Source organism: Lonchura striata, chromosome 14 (assembly GCF_050655825.1).
Source record: "Lonchura striata isolate lonStrDom1 chromosome 14, ASM5065582v1, whole genome shotgun sequence".
Lineage (NCBI taxonomy): Eukaryota > Metazoa > Chordata > Aves > Passeriformes > Estrildidae > Lonchura > Lonchura striata.
Window position 1 is genome coordinate 5,237,654 of NC_140716.1, and position 16,723 is coordinate 5,254,376.

The 16,723-nt window shown below is 49.4% G+C and overlaps 1 protein-coding gene across 3 annotated transcripts in view; it reads right to left on the bottom strand.

The window, feature by feature from the left end:
* Window positions 1–265: 265 nt before the first annotated feature.
* Window positions 266–16,723, bottom strand: part of ELFN1 (extracellular leucine rich repeat and fibronectin type III domain containing 1) — a 104,581-nt gene continuing 88,123 nt past the window's right edge. For 2 of the 3 annotated variants that reach the window (XM_021539699.3, XM_021539698.4), the window contains exon 4: window positions 266–3,914. In XM_021539699.3, the coding sequence (XP_021395374.2) occupies window positions 1,084–3,474 (2,391 nt within the window). In that variant the 5' untranslated portion in view covers window positions 3,475–3,914 and the 3' untranslated portion in view covers window positions 266–1,083. Of the gene's footprint in view, window positions 3,915–5,319; window positions 5,469–16,723 lie in introns of all 3 variants that reach the window. The other variant, XM_085591685.1, reaches the window with a different exon arrangement.

Genomic DNA, 16,723 nt, shown 5'->3' on the forward strand with positions numbered 1-16,723 from the left:
ATTCCACTGCATGGTGGCACCTGCTCAGCCAAGAGCCCTTCACTTCTCATCCCCTTCCCAGTTCCTGGTGGTGATGGTCTCCCACCTGGAATAAGGTGAGGGATTCTATTTTCCTGGGTATGAGCCTTTTTTCTTCAATGCGTTTGGAAGGGATGAGAACTTGGACACAGACAATTGGTGGAAGAAATCAAAACAAAACACTTAGAAATCCAAACACTCCCCCCCACCAAAACATATTCCATCAACCAACCAACCAACAAAAAAGTTCTTCAAATAAAACTCCATCTCTTTCTCTAAAATCCATGATTAAAACCTGGTACAAACAGGTGAATATAGATATATATATATATTTTTAGTAGATGTAGTATTGGTTTTTTTTCTCCTCTCTCTTTCTCATTATACAGCAAACATTGCAAATATAGAAATTTTCTCTGTACAATTAATGATTTCGGTTTACAATGCAATGTGTGGTAAAACCTCTTAGTGAGTGAAAATGTGAACGGGCCTTCAACCGGGTAAAAGTCTAAACTGGAAGACTCCGTTTGCAAAAACAGCCCAAAAGATGGAGCTCCTTCTGGTCTCTTTTTGGTTTTTGTTGCTGTTTTTGTCGCTGTTGATTTTGGAAGGGAAGGAAGGAAGAACACAAACTGTTCACAAAGAATCCACAAAATCACGGAATAGGGACTCATGCAATGCAATATTGGAAAATGCCAGACCTCAGCTCTCTGCCCGCTCTTTCATTTTCATTTTATATTCAATTTTTTCTTTTTTCTTATATTTTTTTTAAAAAATCAAAATTAAACAAAATTTTTTTTTCCCCCACTCCACAGTTTGTTTGTTTGCAAAGTTTGTGTTCAAATTTGGTGCACTTCTCACCAACGTGAGGACATTTTAATATCTCACTGTATATATTATATAGAATATTTATAGATTTTTCATTATTTGTTCTCTCTTTTAATTTTTTATTGATTCTCTTTTTTTTTTTTAAATTTTATTTTGTTTCAAAGACAGTCTGAATAAAAATAGCTGCTGCGGATTTCTTTTGGTCCAGTTAGTGTGTTAAGTCACGAGTTGTATGAGGACTCAGGACTTTTGCTGGGCAGACACGCCCTTCCAGTAGTCTAAGATGTCGTGAAGATCCTCGTCTTTGGCAAACTGGACCTTTTTGCGTAGGGCATGGCCGGCTGCCATGTACTCCTCCTCGTCTTTGTGCCGCTTGCGGTTGAGTTTGAAGCGCTCCCAGATGCTGTGCGATGGTTTGCAGGTGTACTCTGGGCTGGAGGTGTAGCTCAGGTTGTGGTACTGGGGCGAGAGCTGGGAGTAGGCCAGGTCTCTGGGGCGAGGACGGGTCAGAGGCTCCAGGATGGAGGGTTTCCGCCCGCCCATGCTGTCGTGCTGCTCCCCTGGGTGCGAGCTGGGGTACGAGTGCCGGTGCTCGCTGTACTGGCGGATCTTCTCCGCCTCTGCCCGCAGGATGGCCGCGGCCGGTGTCACAGTGAGGATGGTGTCGGTGGTGGGGGATGTCTTCTCAATGTATTTGGCTTCGGATTTGTGGCCCGATCCCTCGGAGCGGTAGGACCTGGGGCTCCGTATGGAGCCACTGGAAGAGGTGCTGGAGCGTTTGGGGGCCGCCTCCATGCTGTGGTGTCGCTGGAGAGGGTGGTTGTAGCTTTCCTTGTAGACGGGGGAAAGGAATCCGTGCTTGCTGGGGATCTGCTCTGACAAGAGCACCAGCTGAGGCTCCACCGTGGAGACTGCCCCCGACTTCACCCCTTGGAAGGAGGTGGACTCGGATTTCAAGGCATCGATGCAGTTGTTGATGATCTGGTTCACCTTGTCCACCTCCTTGGCAATGGTGGAGATCTCAGCCACAGAGCCCTGCGTGTCTGGTGGCAGGGACAGCTCACAGTCTCTCCTCTCAGGCTGCTCACCCGTCCTCACCTCCATGTAGTTGCCCTTGGTGGCCTTAGGGGTCTCGCTGCTCTCAATCAGCTTGTACTGCTCCACCTCGCCAGCAGAAGGTAGGTAGGGGATGCGGGTCACTGTCTCCCCACCCAGTATCTGCCCCTGGGACAGCTGGGTGATGCTGGTGGTCTCCATTTCTGGCCCATACTTCAGCTCGATGATGGTTTTCTTCATGCTGCCGGCAGCCTTTTTGTGCTTCTCCTCCTGCTGGCGCCTCTTCCGGAGGCAGTAATACACCACGCCCAGGACAATCACCATGCCAAAGAGACAGCCCAGGATTGTCATGATATAATGGGTGGCAGTGGAAGGGGTGGGCACCGGCTCCTTGCGGTTGGGTCTGGTGGGGGTGATGGTGACACAGGTGTGGTTGTACTTGGAGTACTGGTGAACAGAGACTACACAGTAGGTGTAATCTCTTTGTGCTACTAGGTTGCTCACGGTGATGTTCTCCTCCTTCTTCCTGAGCTTGGTGATCATGGAGGAGAAGCCGTTTTCAAACTGGGAGAGGATGTACATCTTGCTGAAGGGGTAGGGAATCTGCACGGTGAGGACGGCCGAGTTGTGGTTGAGGTGCTTCACCTGGATGTTGGGGCGCACCTCCGTCTCACCGATGGGCGTGAACAGGGAGAACTGCGGCGTCGTGCCGTCGCCGGAGGAGCACTCCTCCTCGGAGCAGGGGCTTTCGGAGGGCACCGTGGTCACCTGGTACCTGGGAGGGATAAAACGAGGGATCACAGTGTAGGAGCCACCAGTGCAAAGGGACGAGAGCATGCTCAGAGCATTGCGGTAGCCAGTCCGGCCTTGGCCTAACAAGTAGTAGCCCATGTAGTCGGGTGGGGAGTCGCACTGCATCCGGTCGTAGGTGCGTGTCATGTTGGTGAAAGCCTCCAGCCATTGCAGGAAGCCGAGGAGCTCGCAGGAGCAGTAGAAGGGGTTACTGTAGAGTTCACAGACAGAGAGCTTGTTTAGGCCCCGAAAAGTGTTGCTGTCCAGTCTCTGGATCCTGTTCATGGACAGGTCAATGTTCACTATGTTGGGGCACTCCCAGAAGGCATTGGGGGTGACAGTCTCGATGAGGTTGGCCTGGAGATAGAGGTACTCCAGCTTCCCCAGGCCCCGGAGGATGCCCTCGGTGAGGTTCCTCAGTCGGTTGTAACCCAGCTGCAGCACCTGGAGGTTGAACTGTCCTGAAAAGGCACCGTCCTCGATGTAGGAGATCTCGTTCTTCGTCAGGTTGAGGTATGTCAGGTTGCCGAAGCGGCTGAGCGAGGCGTACTGCACGCTCTTGATCTTGTTGTCGTTCAGCCGCAAGTCCACGATGGTGCTGTTGATCTGCTGGGGGATGGACTCGTAGGGGGGCTGGTTTTGGCTGCAGATGGCCAACCAGACGAAGCCCTTGTCCCCCTCAATGAGCCAGCAGTCTGCCCGCACCCCGCCGGCGTGCAGGAGAGACACGGCCGCCACGCACACGCAGAGGGCTGACGTCGCGGCCCACCGGCGACCTGCCATCTGGAAGGGCAGCACGGAGAAGGGGCTCCTGGTCTGCTGGAAGCGGGGAACAGGACAGGGGCCAGCAAGGTGTGGGCTAGTGCTCCTTCGGAAGCTTTGCTTGCCTCTCCCTTCTCCTCATGGCTCAGAGACGGGAGGGAAGCGTCCGTGGAGAAAGCAGACCTCGGTGCCCACGGTACGCGGCAGCCAGCAGCCAGGGGCTGCTACCAGGGCCTTGGTGGTTGAGGCTGGTCCCGCATCACCAGGCCTCTGGCATCTCGAGGAGGGAGTCATGAAGTTAAGCGCCTGTGCAGAGGAGTTGTTCAGGCTTAAAGAAAAGCCTTCCTCTCATTTTTTATAGTACTTCTCCTTGTTTTCTTTTTGCTGCACATCGTGGCACTGGTCCCCATCTCCCTGTGCCTCCGTGTGTTCAGCTGTCCCCTCTCAGTTCCCCGGCTCACCTGCTCAAAACAAAACACAAGCACAAATTAAGCACAAAGGAAAGACAGTCAGCACTCAGAGGTGCTGGAGATCCATCCAACTCCCCTATTAGTTAGGCATGCACCTTCCCATTCTGGCAAACAGCTTTCAAGGAGCCTTTGGCTTATTTGGCTGCCACCTGCACTGTTTGGCAGCACAAGGAGAGGAAGTCACTGACCACAGAGGTCATCCTCTGAGCCCTTGTCCAGCGTCACTTTTTTGGCAGTCGAGAGACCAACACACATCCAGCACACCGTTTGTCTGACCTATTTAGGTGTCTACCTGAGGAGGAGAGGAGTGATGCCCCAGAAGTGTCTGTTCCTCTCCGCTGAGAGCAGCTGAAGTCTAGACAACTCGCTCTGATGTAGATTTGATGCTGCAGCGTTTTGCTGAGGGGAATCCTGACTGTCTCATGTGCTGGTGTGCGCAGCAGCAGTGCCCACACAAGGGGTGCTGGTCGAGGACACTGTGTCTCTCTGCCTGCACTGCCATGTGGCATTCGGGATACAGCCCAACATCAAATGCTTGTCCTGTTTCTGGGAACCTTTGCAAAACCCACTGGTGTGATTGTGAACCACCCAGTGTCCTTGTCCCTGCTGGGGGCTTGTTGCCTTTCTCCAAGGCTCTCCCTCCCAGGTGAAATGATGCAGAGGTGTGGAAAACCAGCAAACATTCAGTGGCATAACAAGAGCATTTGCAGAGGATGGGACAAGACTTTCCCTCCCCAGCCAGAAGCAGCTGTTTGAAGACTAGGAAAAGCCTTCACTAGAAACAAACCTGTGAGACTTCCAGCAGCCACACTCACACAGAGAAACTAATTTCTTGCTCACATTTTCATTTTTCCCCCTAAATTTTTTACTAAGCATAAATTTCCATGGATAGCTCTTACTTCTTTTTGTGATTTCTTAGGGAAACAGGAAGGCAAAAGTGGAGAGGTGGGAAATGCATGACCACCAGCATCTCCTGGGTCATGCTTTTCCACAAGATATTGAAAACATCATCTCTGGATATCTCTACTGCCAAACAGAACTTTTGGCTGGTAGCATGGATGCAGTGAGATGTTGTAGCAGAGATGGAGTTGCCCACAAATGGACAGAAATCATCATGGCCTATCTAGAAAAATCCTTCTTTGAACTTTTTTGGGAACAGAAACACTGTTTGTCTCCCTTGGCCAAGGGCATACTATAGAAGCCAGGAAAGACAGCACCAATACTCCTTGGAAACAGCTGGTTAGAACTGCAGGTTTCTTGGGAAGTTGTGAAGGATATAGGGCCACATCTTACATTCAAATGTTCTTTCATTAAATCTGAAAAAATTATAAACCCAGAAACAGTTTTCCAGACCATTTTACAGTGCCCAGGCTGGACTGTTCTTGGTGCTACATACCTGAAAATCGTGTGGAGCTGATTGTTTAGAGGCAGATGTATACTCTGACCCTTGTCCCAAAGAAACAGGGTCTTTTCCAGCCACAATACCAGGCAGGGAAGGAGAGCATATTTCACTGCAGAGACCCCTGTCCACCATTCAGTTTATACCTTGGAAAACAGGCCAGTATTAATAAGCAGTAAAACAGTTTATTTGGTTGGATTGTGAACAATGAGTCTGTTCCCTGGTGACAGTTATGTTTCCACTACATGAATGATGAGACCTTCTCTCACATCAGCTCTCTGCACATGAGACTTTCCAGCCACCTTTTCCTCCGTGTGCTGTCACTTCCCTGAGATGCTCTGCCAGCACCTGGAAGTCCATTTGAACATGGCTGAGTCCTCGGAGCCAGCGAGGAAGGGAAGTGGGACTGTGCTCGCTGGCAGATTGCAGGTGAGTGCCCCCCTTGCCACCCCCACAGGCTGCAGTGCCAGACTGAAACACGGCTGCTGCTGCATCCCTCCGGTGTTAGACAACTCAATTAACCTCTCTGCTCTCCAGCCTCCTCTCTGGTACTGTGAGATAATGATAGCACTTCATGGGGTGGTGGGAGACTGAAGCAAAGTGCCCTGAGCTCCTCTTGTTGGGGTGAAAATCCCAGCACATGCATTGTGTTGCAGGTGGAGACTTTCCCTCTAGGTGTGCCAGCTCTCCTCTGCCACAGGGAGCAGCCTGGTGCCCAGCTCCCCCTGCATTCTGTGGGGATGTGTATTGCCCCTAAGGGTGTGGGATGAGGCATTCCTGGCCTGCAGAGCCATAGCAATGGCTTGCTCCAGTTGTCCCTTGGGGGTGGCATTGATTCCAGCATCTCCCAGTCCTCCTCCATGGACTTGAGGGTTCCTGCAGGCAAGGGAAGCCCTGCCAAGCCGAGCACAGGCAGCAGGAAGGGATGCACTTGGCATATTCTCTTCAGCAAGCATTTGTCCAGTCCCCCCTGTCTCCCATTGTGACCCAACCACCCTGTCTGGGCAAACTTGTGTTTGGGAAGGCTTTGCAGAGCCAGACCAGCCTTTTCCTTGCAGAGGAATGTTCTTGTCACTGCTCCCTGGGGAAAGGCTGTGGGCAGAGGGCATTAGTGGAGTGGGACCATTCATGAGCAAGGAGCAGAGACAGACTCCCCACAGATCTTGCCAGGCTGATCCCCTGTAGCCTTCCCCTACAGCATCTTTGTGCTTCCCCCATCTAATTGGAGGTGTGAGGATGAAGAAGAGCAGCAGGAAATGACTCAGACACGTTTAGTAAGTGTCCCACTGTATGTTTTCTCTTATTTCCCATACATTGCCTATCAGCCCAACAACAGAAAGGAGAAATGGCATTTTATCAGCAGCCTGAGTTTAATTTCAGCTCATTAAAGCAAGCAATTTGCTGGTTTATTTGCTTTACAAAGTGTGAATAAAATGACAGCATTAAGGAGATGTGAGAGCGGAAAGAGGGGCTAATCTCCCTTTTTATTAGATTCTCAGGACATGACTGGTGAGTGGAGAAGTGGGTCTTGTTGCTTTGCACAAAAGGCATAATTGCTCATCTTGCTGGCTTCTGAGAGCCTCCATCCCAGCCCGTGGTGGTGTGGGGGTGTGCCCAAGCAACACCAGCATCAAGCATCCCACAAGGTTCTGTGGTTTAACTCTCCTGCCTGCCTGATTCACCTTTGCCCAGCTGTCCTGAGTTTATTCTCCTGGTAACGCAATTGCACATCACTTTTTCCAGTCCTCTGAACCCCCACAGAGCTGAGAAAACCTGGGAATAAACCAGCAAAACTCTCACATGAAAAACAACCAGGAAAGTGGCATTTTGTGGGTCTCTTTTGCTGCTGGAGAATGAAGCAAAAGGTGGCAATGAAGAGAGTGTGGAATAACAATAGAAATGTTTTGGAATGATGGGTTTAATCTCAGTCAGAATATCTTGAAGTGTGGCACCATGGTGACAGTGACAACAGGCCACATCCATGACATGGTAGCCACCCAGGGAATTCCTGCACCATTCCTGCACAGTTTCCTGGGCCCTGCAGACACTGCTGTAATTCCCTTTCCTTCTGCTCTCAGCAGGCAGAATGGTTTGACCAGCTGAGATGATGTTGGGTTTTTGTGTCCTGAAGAGCAGCAGCATCCTTATCCTGGCTGAAAACCCATAGCAAGGAAGCTGGAAAATAAAAGGAAAAGCTGGAGCTTCAAAAACAAGTGCAAGCTGGCTAGGAAGTTTTTTGCTTCCATTTCCCAACTAATGGCATCTTGGAAAATTAAACCAGAGCAGCAGCTGCAAGGAAGCAAACAAAGCATCTGTGGGGGTTGGGAAGAGAGCTGGCACTCAGTTCCTAATTTTGTTATTCTACTGAATGAGTTATTTCAAACTGTGGATTACATTTACTGAGGGAACACAAGATTACGCATGCGTGTGCGTGTGTATACACACAGCAGGGCTCCTCTCCTTGGCATTTCTGCATCTCCACAACTTCCTTTTCCCTAGCTGCTCCATCTCCAGCATCTCCTAGGTCCTCTTTCACAGCAGCTTGGGCTGTTTTATCAAAAAATTATCCCCACTTCAAAGAGAGCCAGAGGAAAATGGAAGTGGTACGTTACAAACATGAGTGTTTGGTCACCCGAACTGAAGGGGAGAGAAAATTTAGCTAACAGAAACCAGATCTTAAAGTGAACTTTGGTTCTTCATTATGTGTAAGATAATCTGGAGAGGCAGCTCCAAGATAGCAGATGAAACCTTTTATAGTGATGAAATCACCTGTAAATAGCTAATGTCCATATGTCAGGTGGGGAAAGGAGGCTTCCAGGCAGGTTTTTCCCTCATTCATATTCCTGGTCTTTGTTCCATGACTCCTGCTGGGTGCTGTTGGTCAGAATCAAAGCCTCCCTGGATAATAAAAACACTCAGGCCTGTAAAATTCAAGTTCATTTTATATCCAGACATCCTGGTCCCAATACCTTTCAATGACAGGGTTTAGGCAGCATTTTGTGCATCCCAACCTTATTCCCAAACACCTCACAGTGTTAAGAGTTCTCCAGTCAATTCTACTCTCTCTCCTCTTATTTATTATTTAAGAAAAACAGGCAAGGGAGAAGATATATATATTCCACTGAGGTTTGAGGAGAGATTAAGAAGGAACAAAGCAGAGAGGTGAAGGGGAAGCTGAGAGAGAAGTGCTCAGCATTGCATCCAGGACAGCTTTTCCTGGGACTCTGGGAGGTCACAGACTCTATCACAAGTATCCAGGTGGGAGGGATGGCAAAGAGATAACTTTTCTGGGAGACACTGGGAGAAACAAAGGGAAAGTACATGCTTGGTCTTTATACAGGGATATTAATACCATCAGTATGTCAACACTCTTGGGCTCTTTATGGTGTTGGGGCAAATCTCTCCTTGGCTTATTCCTATTTTAACCTTGATTGAAAGAGTTATGATCTTTACTGGAAGCTGATATTCAATCCCATTTAATTTAGCAGTAAACTTGGGTGCAGTAGTGCCTGAGGGGAACCCTAGTTCAAAGCTTCCTCCAGAAGCCAGGAGGAGGCCAGAGCTGCAGCCTGGGAATGGCCAAACAAACCTCTTTGCACAAACATTTGTAAGAACCTATTTTCTATGGTAAGATAAATTCTGGTTTTAAATGACAACATTTTCAAGACAAACTGTTGGGATTTCAGAAAATAAGACTATTCTGCTGTTACTCAGCTGCAGTCTGAAATCATTTACATCCATCTCATGCTGCTTGGTTTTCAGGGTCTGTTGAGATGACAGCCCTATCTCATGCTGCTGTGGGCTGCTGAGCAGAAGCCTCTGCTGAGTTTAAATAAATGCATAAATGATTTTCTTGGTGAGCAACCTCTTAAGCCCAGCTGGGGCACCTGTGCATTAAACCAGCCTTCCAAAACATCAGCACGAGCAGCAGTGGAACATCAGCTCCAGCTCCTGACAGTGCACTTGAGCCCTCAAGGAGCTGAGAAATGTGATGAGAGGGACAGAGTTAGGGGAAGGTGAAGAGGCAAAACATTTTAGGGAATGTAGAGAAGTAAGAGCTGTGATCAGGTACTACTCTAGCAATAAGAAAGATGTGTTTCCATGGGAGAAAGCCTCTCTGGTACTTTCTTGATGGGATTTTTCCTTAGAAATAATCAGTCTGAATCACAGCTTCATTATGGGATGGTTATGCTGATGGTAGGCTGGGGAAAAGCAGAGGTCTGGTGTGGAAGCAAGAGTCCTGTTTTCCCCTGTAAATAGTGCTGAACACCAAAGGATGTTTTTCCAGCACCAGTGCAATGGAGGGAGCCAGCCCCACGCTGGGCAGTGGAGCTGCTGGTGCTCCTCAGCAGTGACAATCAGATCTTTGCTGCTGTTTGGAAAAGGGCTTTACTGATTTCATTCATTAACTTATTTTTGCAGGAAGCCTGCATAACCCTTTGCCTCCCAGATGGGAAAACCCACTTTTACACAGGGGAAAATCTGGTGATGGATCTGTGAAATGGTGCGCTGTTAGAAATTATTTTTAGAGGTGCAAGTATCGTTTTTGCTCTGATATTTTTATGGCTGCATTTGCAGGAGAACACTTCCCCCTCTGTCCTGCCCTTCCCCTGTGAAGGGGTCTCTGGCCAGTGCAACATCACAGCTTCTAGACAGGCTGTAAAGCTGAGTGTTGAGAGATGGAGAAGAAAACACACAGCTCATGAAGGACTTCATGGATCTCTGGGTAGGCAGAACAGAATTCACCCTCCTATCAGCATGTGTCCTGCACACAGGAATTGTTATGTCTGTGCTGTCAGCAAATACCTCTGCTAACCTCTCACTGAGTCACTCACCTTGGAAGCTGGTCCTGATTTTCTGGTCGGAGACTTTCAGATGTCTCTTCTAGTCCAGGTTATCTTGTGATTTTAATGGCCTCCTGGAGCTGAGAAGCCCAGCTTAAGGCTGGACCCTCTGGCTATCCACTTTCTGAAGGGGGTTTCTGCCCAGATATTGCTGCATCTGCAAGCCCCAGTGCCCTACAAGCCTAATTTTAGCTCAGTGCTGCAGGCTGGCTTCTTGTCATGGGCCAGGAGAAGGTTAATGATCATCTGGGCAGCCCTCCAAAACCAATCTAATGTTTATTCAGGATAACAGCATTGCAGAGGAAACCAAGCATGACCACCTTCCACATACAGCTCACCCATCACAGCCCTGCTCCTGCAGGTGGCTCTGCTGGAGCAGCTCACACTGGTCCTCTCTTGGAGGAGACCCTTCCCTAGGTCAACTCATGTCCTCATCAACATTTCCAACCCTGCCCTCTTAACCCAAACAGATGCTGTGTTTCTACAGAAGTTTACCAGGCTGTGTTGTTTCAGAGTGGAAATACGTGCTCGCTTTTTTTTTTTTTTTTTTTTTTTTAATAGGACACTCCTCATGGGTCAGATAGCCTGGCTACAAACAAATATCCATTTATTTGGATATTTGAGAGGTGGGTCAGTGGTCCCAGCCTGGCAGTGGTGGCCTGGATGTTGCAGGTCTGTGCTCCAGCTGGGTCTGGGGTGGAAGTGAGAGGATGAAGGGCTGGTGAAGATTAACACATGAGGAGGCACAGGGATGTGAGACAGCAGAGACTGCACCCTCTGGCAGAGGGCAGAGTCCACACGATGGCTGTGTGCATTTATTCACCTCAGCTGCTCTTTAATGGCTTAATTTCTGCCATGAATTACAGCCTTTTCTTCCCACCAGCACAGCCTCTGCATCATGCCTTTGACACAAAGTGAAAGGATGTGCAACAGATTCATCCCAAGAATACCTGCACCTGTAGGCAGGTGAGCACTCTGCTTTCTTGGGACTCTCCTTGGGCCCCTCAGGGCTCCATGAAGGCATTGGGTATAAACTGTAAAGCCTGAAGGCCTGAGGTGTGCTGTGCTGGGGGAAAATTCTCTTCAGCAATAAGTACTCGCAGACATACATAGCCCAGGAGAGCCCTTGATGCTTCCCTCGGGGTGCAGAAAAAATTGTACTGATAGCAAAAAGAGTTTTCTGAGGCAGCCCTGAGATGCTGGTACTGGCTTTGGCATCAATAGTCCCAAAATAGCTGGTTCTCACTGCCTTCCCAGGTGTGCTGGGAGGCACTGTGTGAACATCTATTTAGCAGTGTCTCTGGAGAACACTGGGAATGTGCTTCCTGCTACCTGAGATGGTCAGGGAGATGGCCACATGTGTTTGGAGCTGATATTAATGTCTCATTTGATTATGTTTTACAGCATGATTAAAAGGCTCCTAGACTCCTGAGCAGGTATCTTTATTATGCTAAATCTGAACAGAGCACAGATACCCCACTGTGGGCTTGGCTGGTTAACATGGTGCCAGACAGTGTTTTTCTCAAGACTACCTGATTTCCCACTGGACCATGCCCATGCACTGGTGGGAACAAGCAAAACCCACCTTTGCCCACAGAGGATACTCAACTACAGGGATGAGGAACCACTGAGGTTCCTTTATAGTGCCAGTATGCCCAAAGCTCAACCAAAAAGCCTTCTACCTAAAAGTGTGTGGCCAGATGCAGAGAAGCTCATAAAAAATGGGCTGTGCACATGCTAGACTACAAAAGAAACTGGTTTTGTCTGGGCACATGCCAAACTGATGGTGGAGAAGCAGCAGTAGGAGCTGCTGGTGCATTAGTGTGCAGCACACAGAACCCTTGCCCAGCATCCTGGCTGTCCCTCAGCCAGGTCTGTGGCCACTCCCTGGGCCTCTGTGTTTCCCTGCTTGTCCAGAAGATATGGAGAGTGGAAAGAAACTTTGGAGTAAAAGACAACAGAAGCAGGGAGCTGTGCCAGTGTTTGGATTGCCTGTCCTTTTCCCAAACATTTCCTGTGGAGGTTACCCAAGCTGAAAAAGCAAGTGAACCCAAAACACCTACCCTCTTTGGAGGATTGCAGTTTATTGTTAATAATCTGCTGCTAAAGGGTAACATCTGTTTTGGACAAACTGTAATGAGATTTAAACCCCAGGTGGAGGGAGGACTTCACAGTAATAAATGACTTTCTGTATGTCTAAATAGTTTTAATTTTTTTTCTGGCAGAAATAGCTGCTTTTCACCTCAGGCTTCTTTTTGCCAGCTCTTTTTGTTTAATGATTGCTATTAATTTCCAGGGTGGCAGATGGATTCTAGGCTGGTGTAGTCTGAAATGAGGAAAAACAGCCCGTGAAGGTGCAGGCTTGCCATGAATGTGTGCACAGGTCACACACGCTGGTGTGATGCCATGTGTGGGAGTTGGCTTCCCAGGGGAACAATTGCTTCTAGGTACCTGCTAATCCCCACTGGGATGTTTGAGCACCTCTCAGTCATAAAGAAGGTAAATTAACATTTCTGGTCACTGCTCATAGCTCTGCCTGTTTACACCTTCATGTAATAAAGCTGCTGATTTCAGCAAGGGTTCAGGAGGAATTCAGCACTCAGTGCTTTGCTAAATCCAAGCTGGAGTGAGCTGGAGGGCAGCACGTGGTCCCCAGAACATGGAAGGAGCTCCCTGCCCATGGCTGGATGCTGCCAGGTGATGGGGATTCCTCCTTGGGCATGAAACAATGCAACACACATTTTTCAGTGCTTTTCCTGTGTTACTTGGATATTTTTTTTTCAATAGTGTGGGATTTCCCAAACAAACAAACATTCTCCACCCTCCAGCTGTGGTAGTAAATGTGTGATGTTGAACCCTGCCAAGCTTCTAGTGCCCAAAGGAGGACTGACTTTATCCTCTCTGCTACCACCTCCTCCTCAAGAAGCCCACAGAATTAATCCCAGTGAGTGCTGCAGTGTGCTGGGGTGCCTCCTTGTCTTCCCCTCCTGTGGAGCATCTCTGCACTTGGCTCAGCAGGCAGCACACATGGGTAGCCAGGTGAGATGCTGGATCTAGGAAGCAAGGCTGATGCTGGACCACCACAGGGCAGCACCCTGCAGACAGACAGCTGTCCCAAGACAAAAGTGTGGCAGAAGAGATGGGAAGGAGGGAGGGATTTATTTCCCTGGGCCTGGGTGAGCTCCTGGGGATGGAGGAAAGGGGGTAGAGATAGAAAGTGCAGCATCTCAGGTGATGCAGATAATCGCCTTTAATCTCCTGCTCAAAATAACCCAAAGTCAAGTAAAGGAGGGATTACAGGGCCTAAGCCACTGTTATTGCCAGGGTGGTACAGACTTAGGTTGCCTCTGAAGGGCTCCTGAGGAAGAAGAGGAGCTGCAGCAAATACAAATACTGCTGGAAATGCCTCCTGGTGAGGGTGACTGGGTGGGCTGGGCACCCTCCTGAGGTAGCCAAGGGGAGTTGGAGCTGCAGGCACAGCAGCCTGGCAGATTTAGGAGCCTACACAGGCACCTGGTCCCAGGGAGAGAGTGTCTTAGATGACCCTTGTCACTTAGTCATTGCTGATGAGTTTATTCTTAGTGCAGGATCCAAAGTGCTTTACAGCCATTAATTATCCTAATGGGGAAGCAGTGCCCGTGAAACCCATTTTACAGATGGGAAACAGAACCCAGGAGGAGCTAAATGACCTATCAGGTGCTGGGGCAGGGCTAGAGAGGTAGCCAGGCCCTGCCCCTCCACCTCCCTCCAATTTGAAGGAGCCTTTCCTTGGATGTGTGTTCCCATCACCTGTGAGGCTGAAGGCATCTCCTGCCCTTTGCCAAAAAGCCACAGCTCGGCTGCTGCCAGGCAAAACCGAGCTGCAGAGCCCTGTTCATCAGCTCCTGGTGATGTCTCTGAGATAGCAGCAGCACAGGGACTGTGTGAAGCAGGACTGCACTGGGGAGGGAGCAGAGTATGCTCATTTTAATGAGCCTGTCCCTGCCTAAAGGAGAGAGAAAAGCGAGAGGCCAACCTGGTTTAATAAACTCTGGCATACGGATTTAATCAGACGGATCATTGTTCCCTAGCACAGGGATGAATATATTAAAAAAATGATTCAAACTTTCCCCCTTTGTTTTTCATTTGTATTATGTGCTGTGGTGTGATAAAACATCCTGGGGCCAACTTGCAAGGCAATAAAAGAGACAGTGGAGGAGAGGAAGACATTGATCCATGCGAGCGAGCACAAGCACTGTGGGAAGGGAGGCTGCTGGCAGGCAGGGCTGGAAGAGAGGGGCTGCAGCATCCTCAGCCCCCACCAAAGCCCCTGGGAAGATGTGGTTATGGGGGCTGACCTGCTGTCAGCTCCCTTTCAGAGATCTGAGATGACTAATAGCAGTTTAAGTCCAGTGCTAAAAGCAGCTTCCTTCAAGCATGAGATTTCCATCTCACTACAGAAAGATCTGAGCACAAAAATACCCCCACACCCCTGCCCCAGGAGGGAAGGAGGGACAGTCCCCACCTGGTGCAGGGACACCAGCACGTGGATTGTGCTGGTGGTGTCTTTTGGACTCAGGTGGCACTGGCCTTCCAGGGAATGGTGCAACAGGACAAACTTTCCTCTGGACTCTTCCCTCCTCCTTACCAGGATGTTGTTGCTTCACTGCCTCCATGTGCCAGGCAGGAAGGAGTGGGGATCTGGGTGCTGCTTATTAATTTAGAGAACTAGATAGCTGTGGTTGCAAAGCTGCAAACTGCACAGGCAGAAGGCAAAGGCTGCTCCCAGCGTGAATGCCACACCCCTGTGCCTCTCACTGTCCCTGGGGACAGCAGGCATTGCTTGGGGGCACAGAAAGGTCCTGGTCCAGCACAGCAAAGAACAAACTGGGTCTGCAGGCAGCCCAGGGGGGATTGTGTCAGTGTGGGCCTCAGCAGCACCTGGCTCTGGGCTTGCAAGGCTCTGGCTACGTGGGTGGCAATAAAGCCAGCTTAGACCAAATAGTCTTTTGTACTAAATCCTGGACAGACCACCTGGAGCTGTGGACAAGGACAGACCTCAGGGGCCTCAAGATGCCTCCATGGAATTGACCTCCTTTGCCCTGCCCAAGCTCACTGTCCTTGACTCAGGCTTAAATAACCCCCAGCCCTTGCTTTGCTCACCCTTCTCTGGCCTGTCAGGCTCCTTGCCACCCTGAGACACAAAGAATTGGCTCTCCAAGGATGGAACAAGGCACTCAGCTGGGTTTTTAACCTCTCCCCCTAATACTAAGGCCAGAGCTGTCTAGCTGCACTAGACAGCTCCCTGGCAGGTGATAGATGGGCATTTGGCTGAAGGCAGCCCAGAGACGCTTTTGTTGGGGGGCTACAGGATCCCCTGGCAGAGCAAAGCTGTACCTGACAGGTTTGACTGGCCCTAGGACAGAGATGGGGTTTGTGGTGAGAAGCCAGGAATTACTTTTTCCATCCTTCCTTCAGGATGGATGACCTCCACCAGCAGCTGCAGGGCCATGGTAATGTTTAGAGGAGGGGGGAAAGGCATCTCTTCCTTGGAAAAGATTTCTCTAAACTGTGTCATTGACCCATCCACTGAAGTCACTTGTGGCCACTTGGTGTTAAGTATCACCAGCTTTGACTTCTAACACACCACCGTGCTGCTGCTTCATTACTTTATCCATTACTGTCCATAAACACTAATAAATAATCCTATTTTCATTCCCCCCATTGTTTAAGTGGTCATTAATTGTAGTTTAAATGCTGTCTTTGCCTATTTGTGTACGATAGCTTCTTCATGATTCCTTGATTAACTGTGATTGATTGTGTATTTTAAAATCAATTAAAAGTTTCAACACTAAAAGGTAGAGTCTTTAGCAGTAATTCTCCAAGACATTGCCATTTATAATGGTGCTATTGTAGTGCTGGGATCCATTAGTGTGGCAGGCTGTGATCTTTATTTTCCAGATTTATGCAAATCAGTAAGTGTGAGTGTGCACGTGGCTGTGTCTGGTGTGGGAGTTCCATGGCAGGAAGAGGGTGTGGTGAAGAATCAGCTTCTCACAGGGCTGCTGGCTTTTGTGGGTGACCAGGAATCACCCACTCCCTTCCTCAGAACACCAGTGCGAGGGCTGAGCCCAGGACCTTATAATCTCCTTGCATTGTGTATTAATTTTCTAATTGTAAAGAGGTGCTGATACCCTCAGCTGAAGGGGGCCACGAAGTGGGGTGGGTGCTCTTCTGCAAAGCTGTTTTAGTGAATGCCCCTGTGCCCTGGAGGGGTGGAGGTGAGGGGGCTGTGGGAGGATGGGGATGGCTGTGAAGGTCTGTCTGTGGTGGTGCTGAAATGATGGAGGAAGAGGAGGGTGGTCACCACCTGTGTGTCACAGCATGGGCTGGAGCACAAATCTCTGCTCTTTATAGCACCATACCTGTATTACATCAATGCTTAGCTCCTCATATTGCTGTTGTGCTGGGAAAACGTGTGTCCAGCACCAAGGGCTGGAGGAAATGGGCTTAACACCGTGCTCTCGTGCTGCCTTGCCCTGTAAACCTGAATCCTAAGTGCTTAGGGCTCTGTGCAC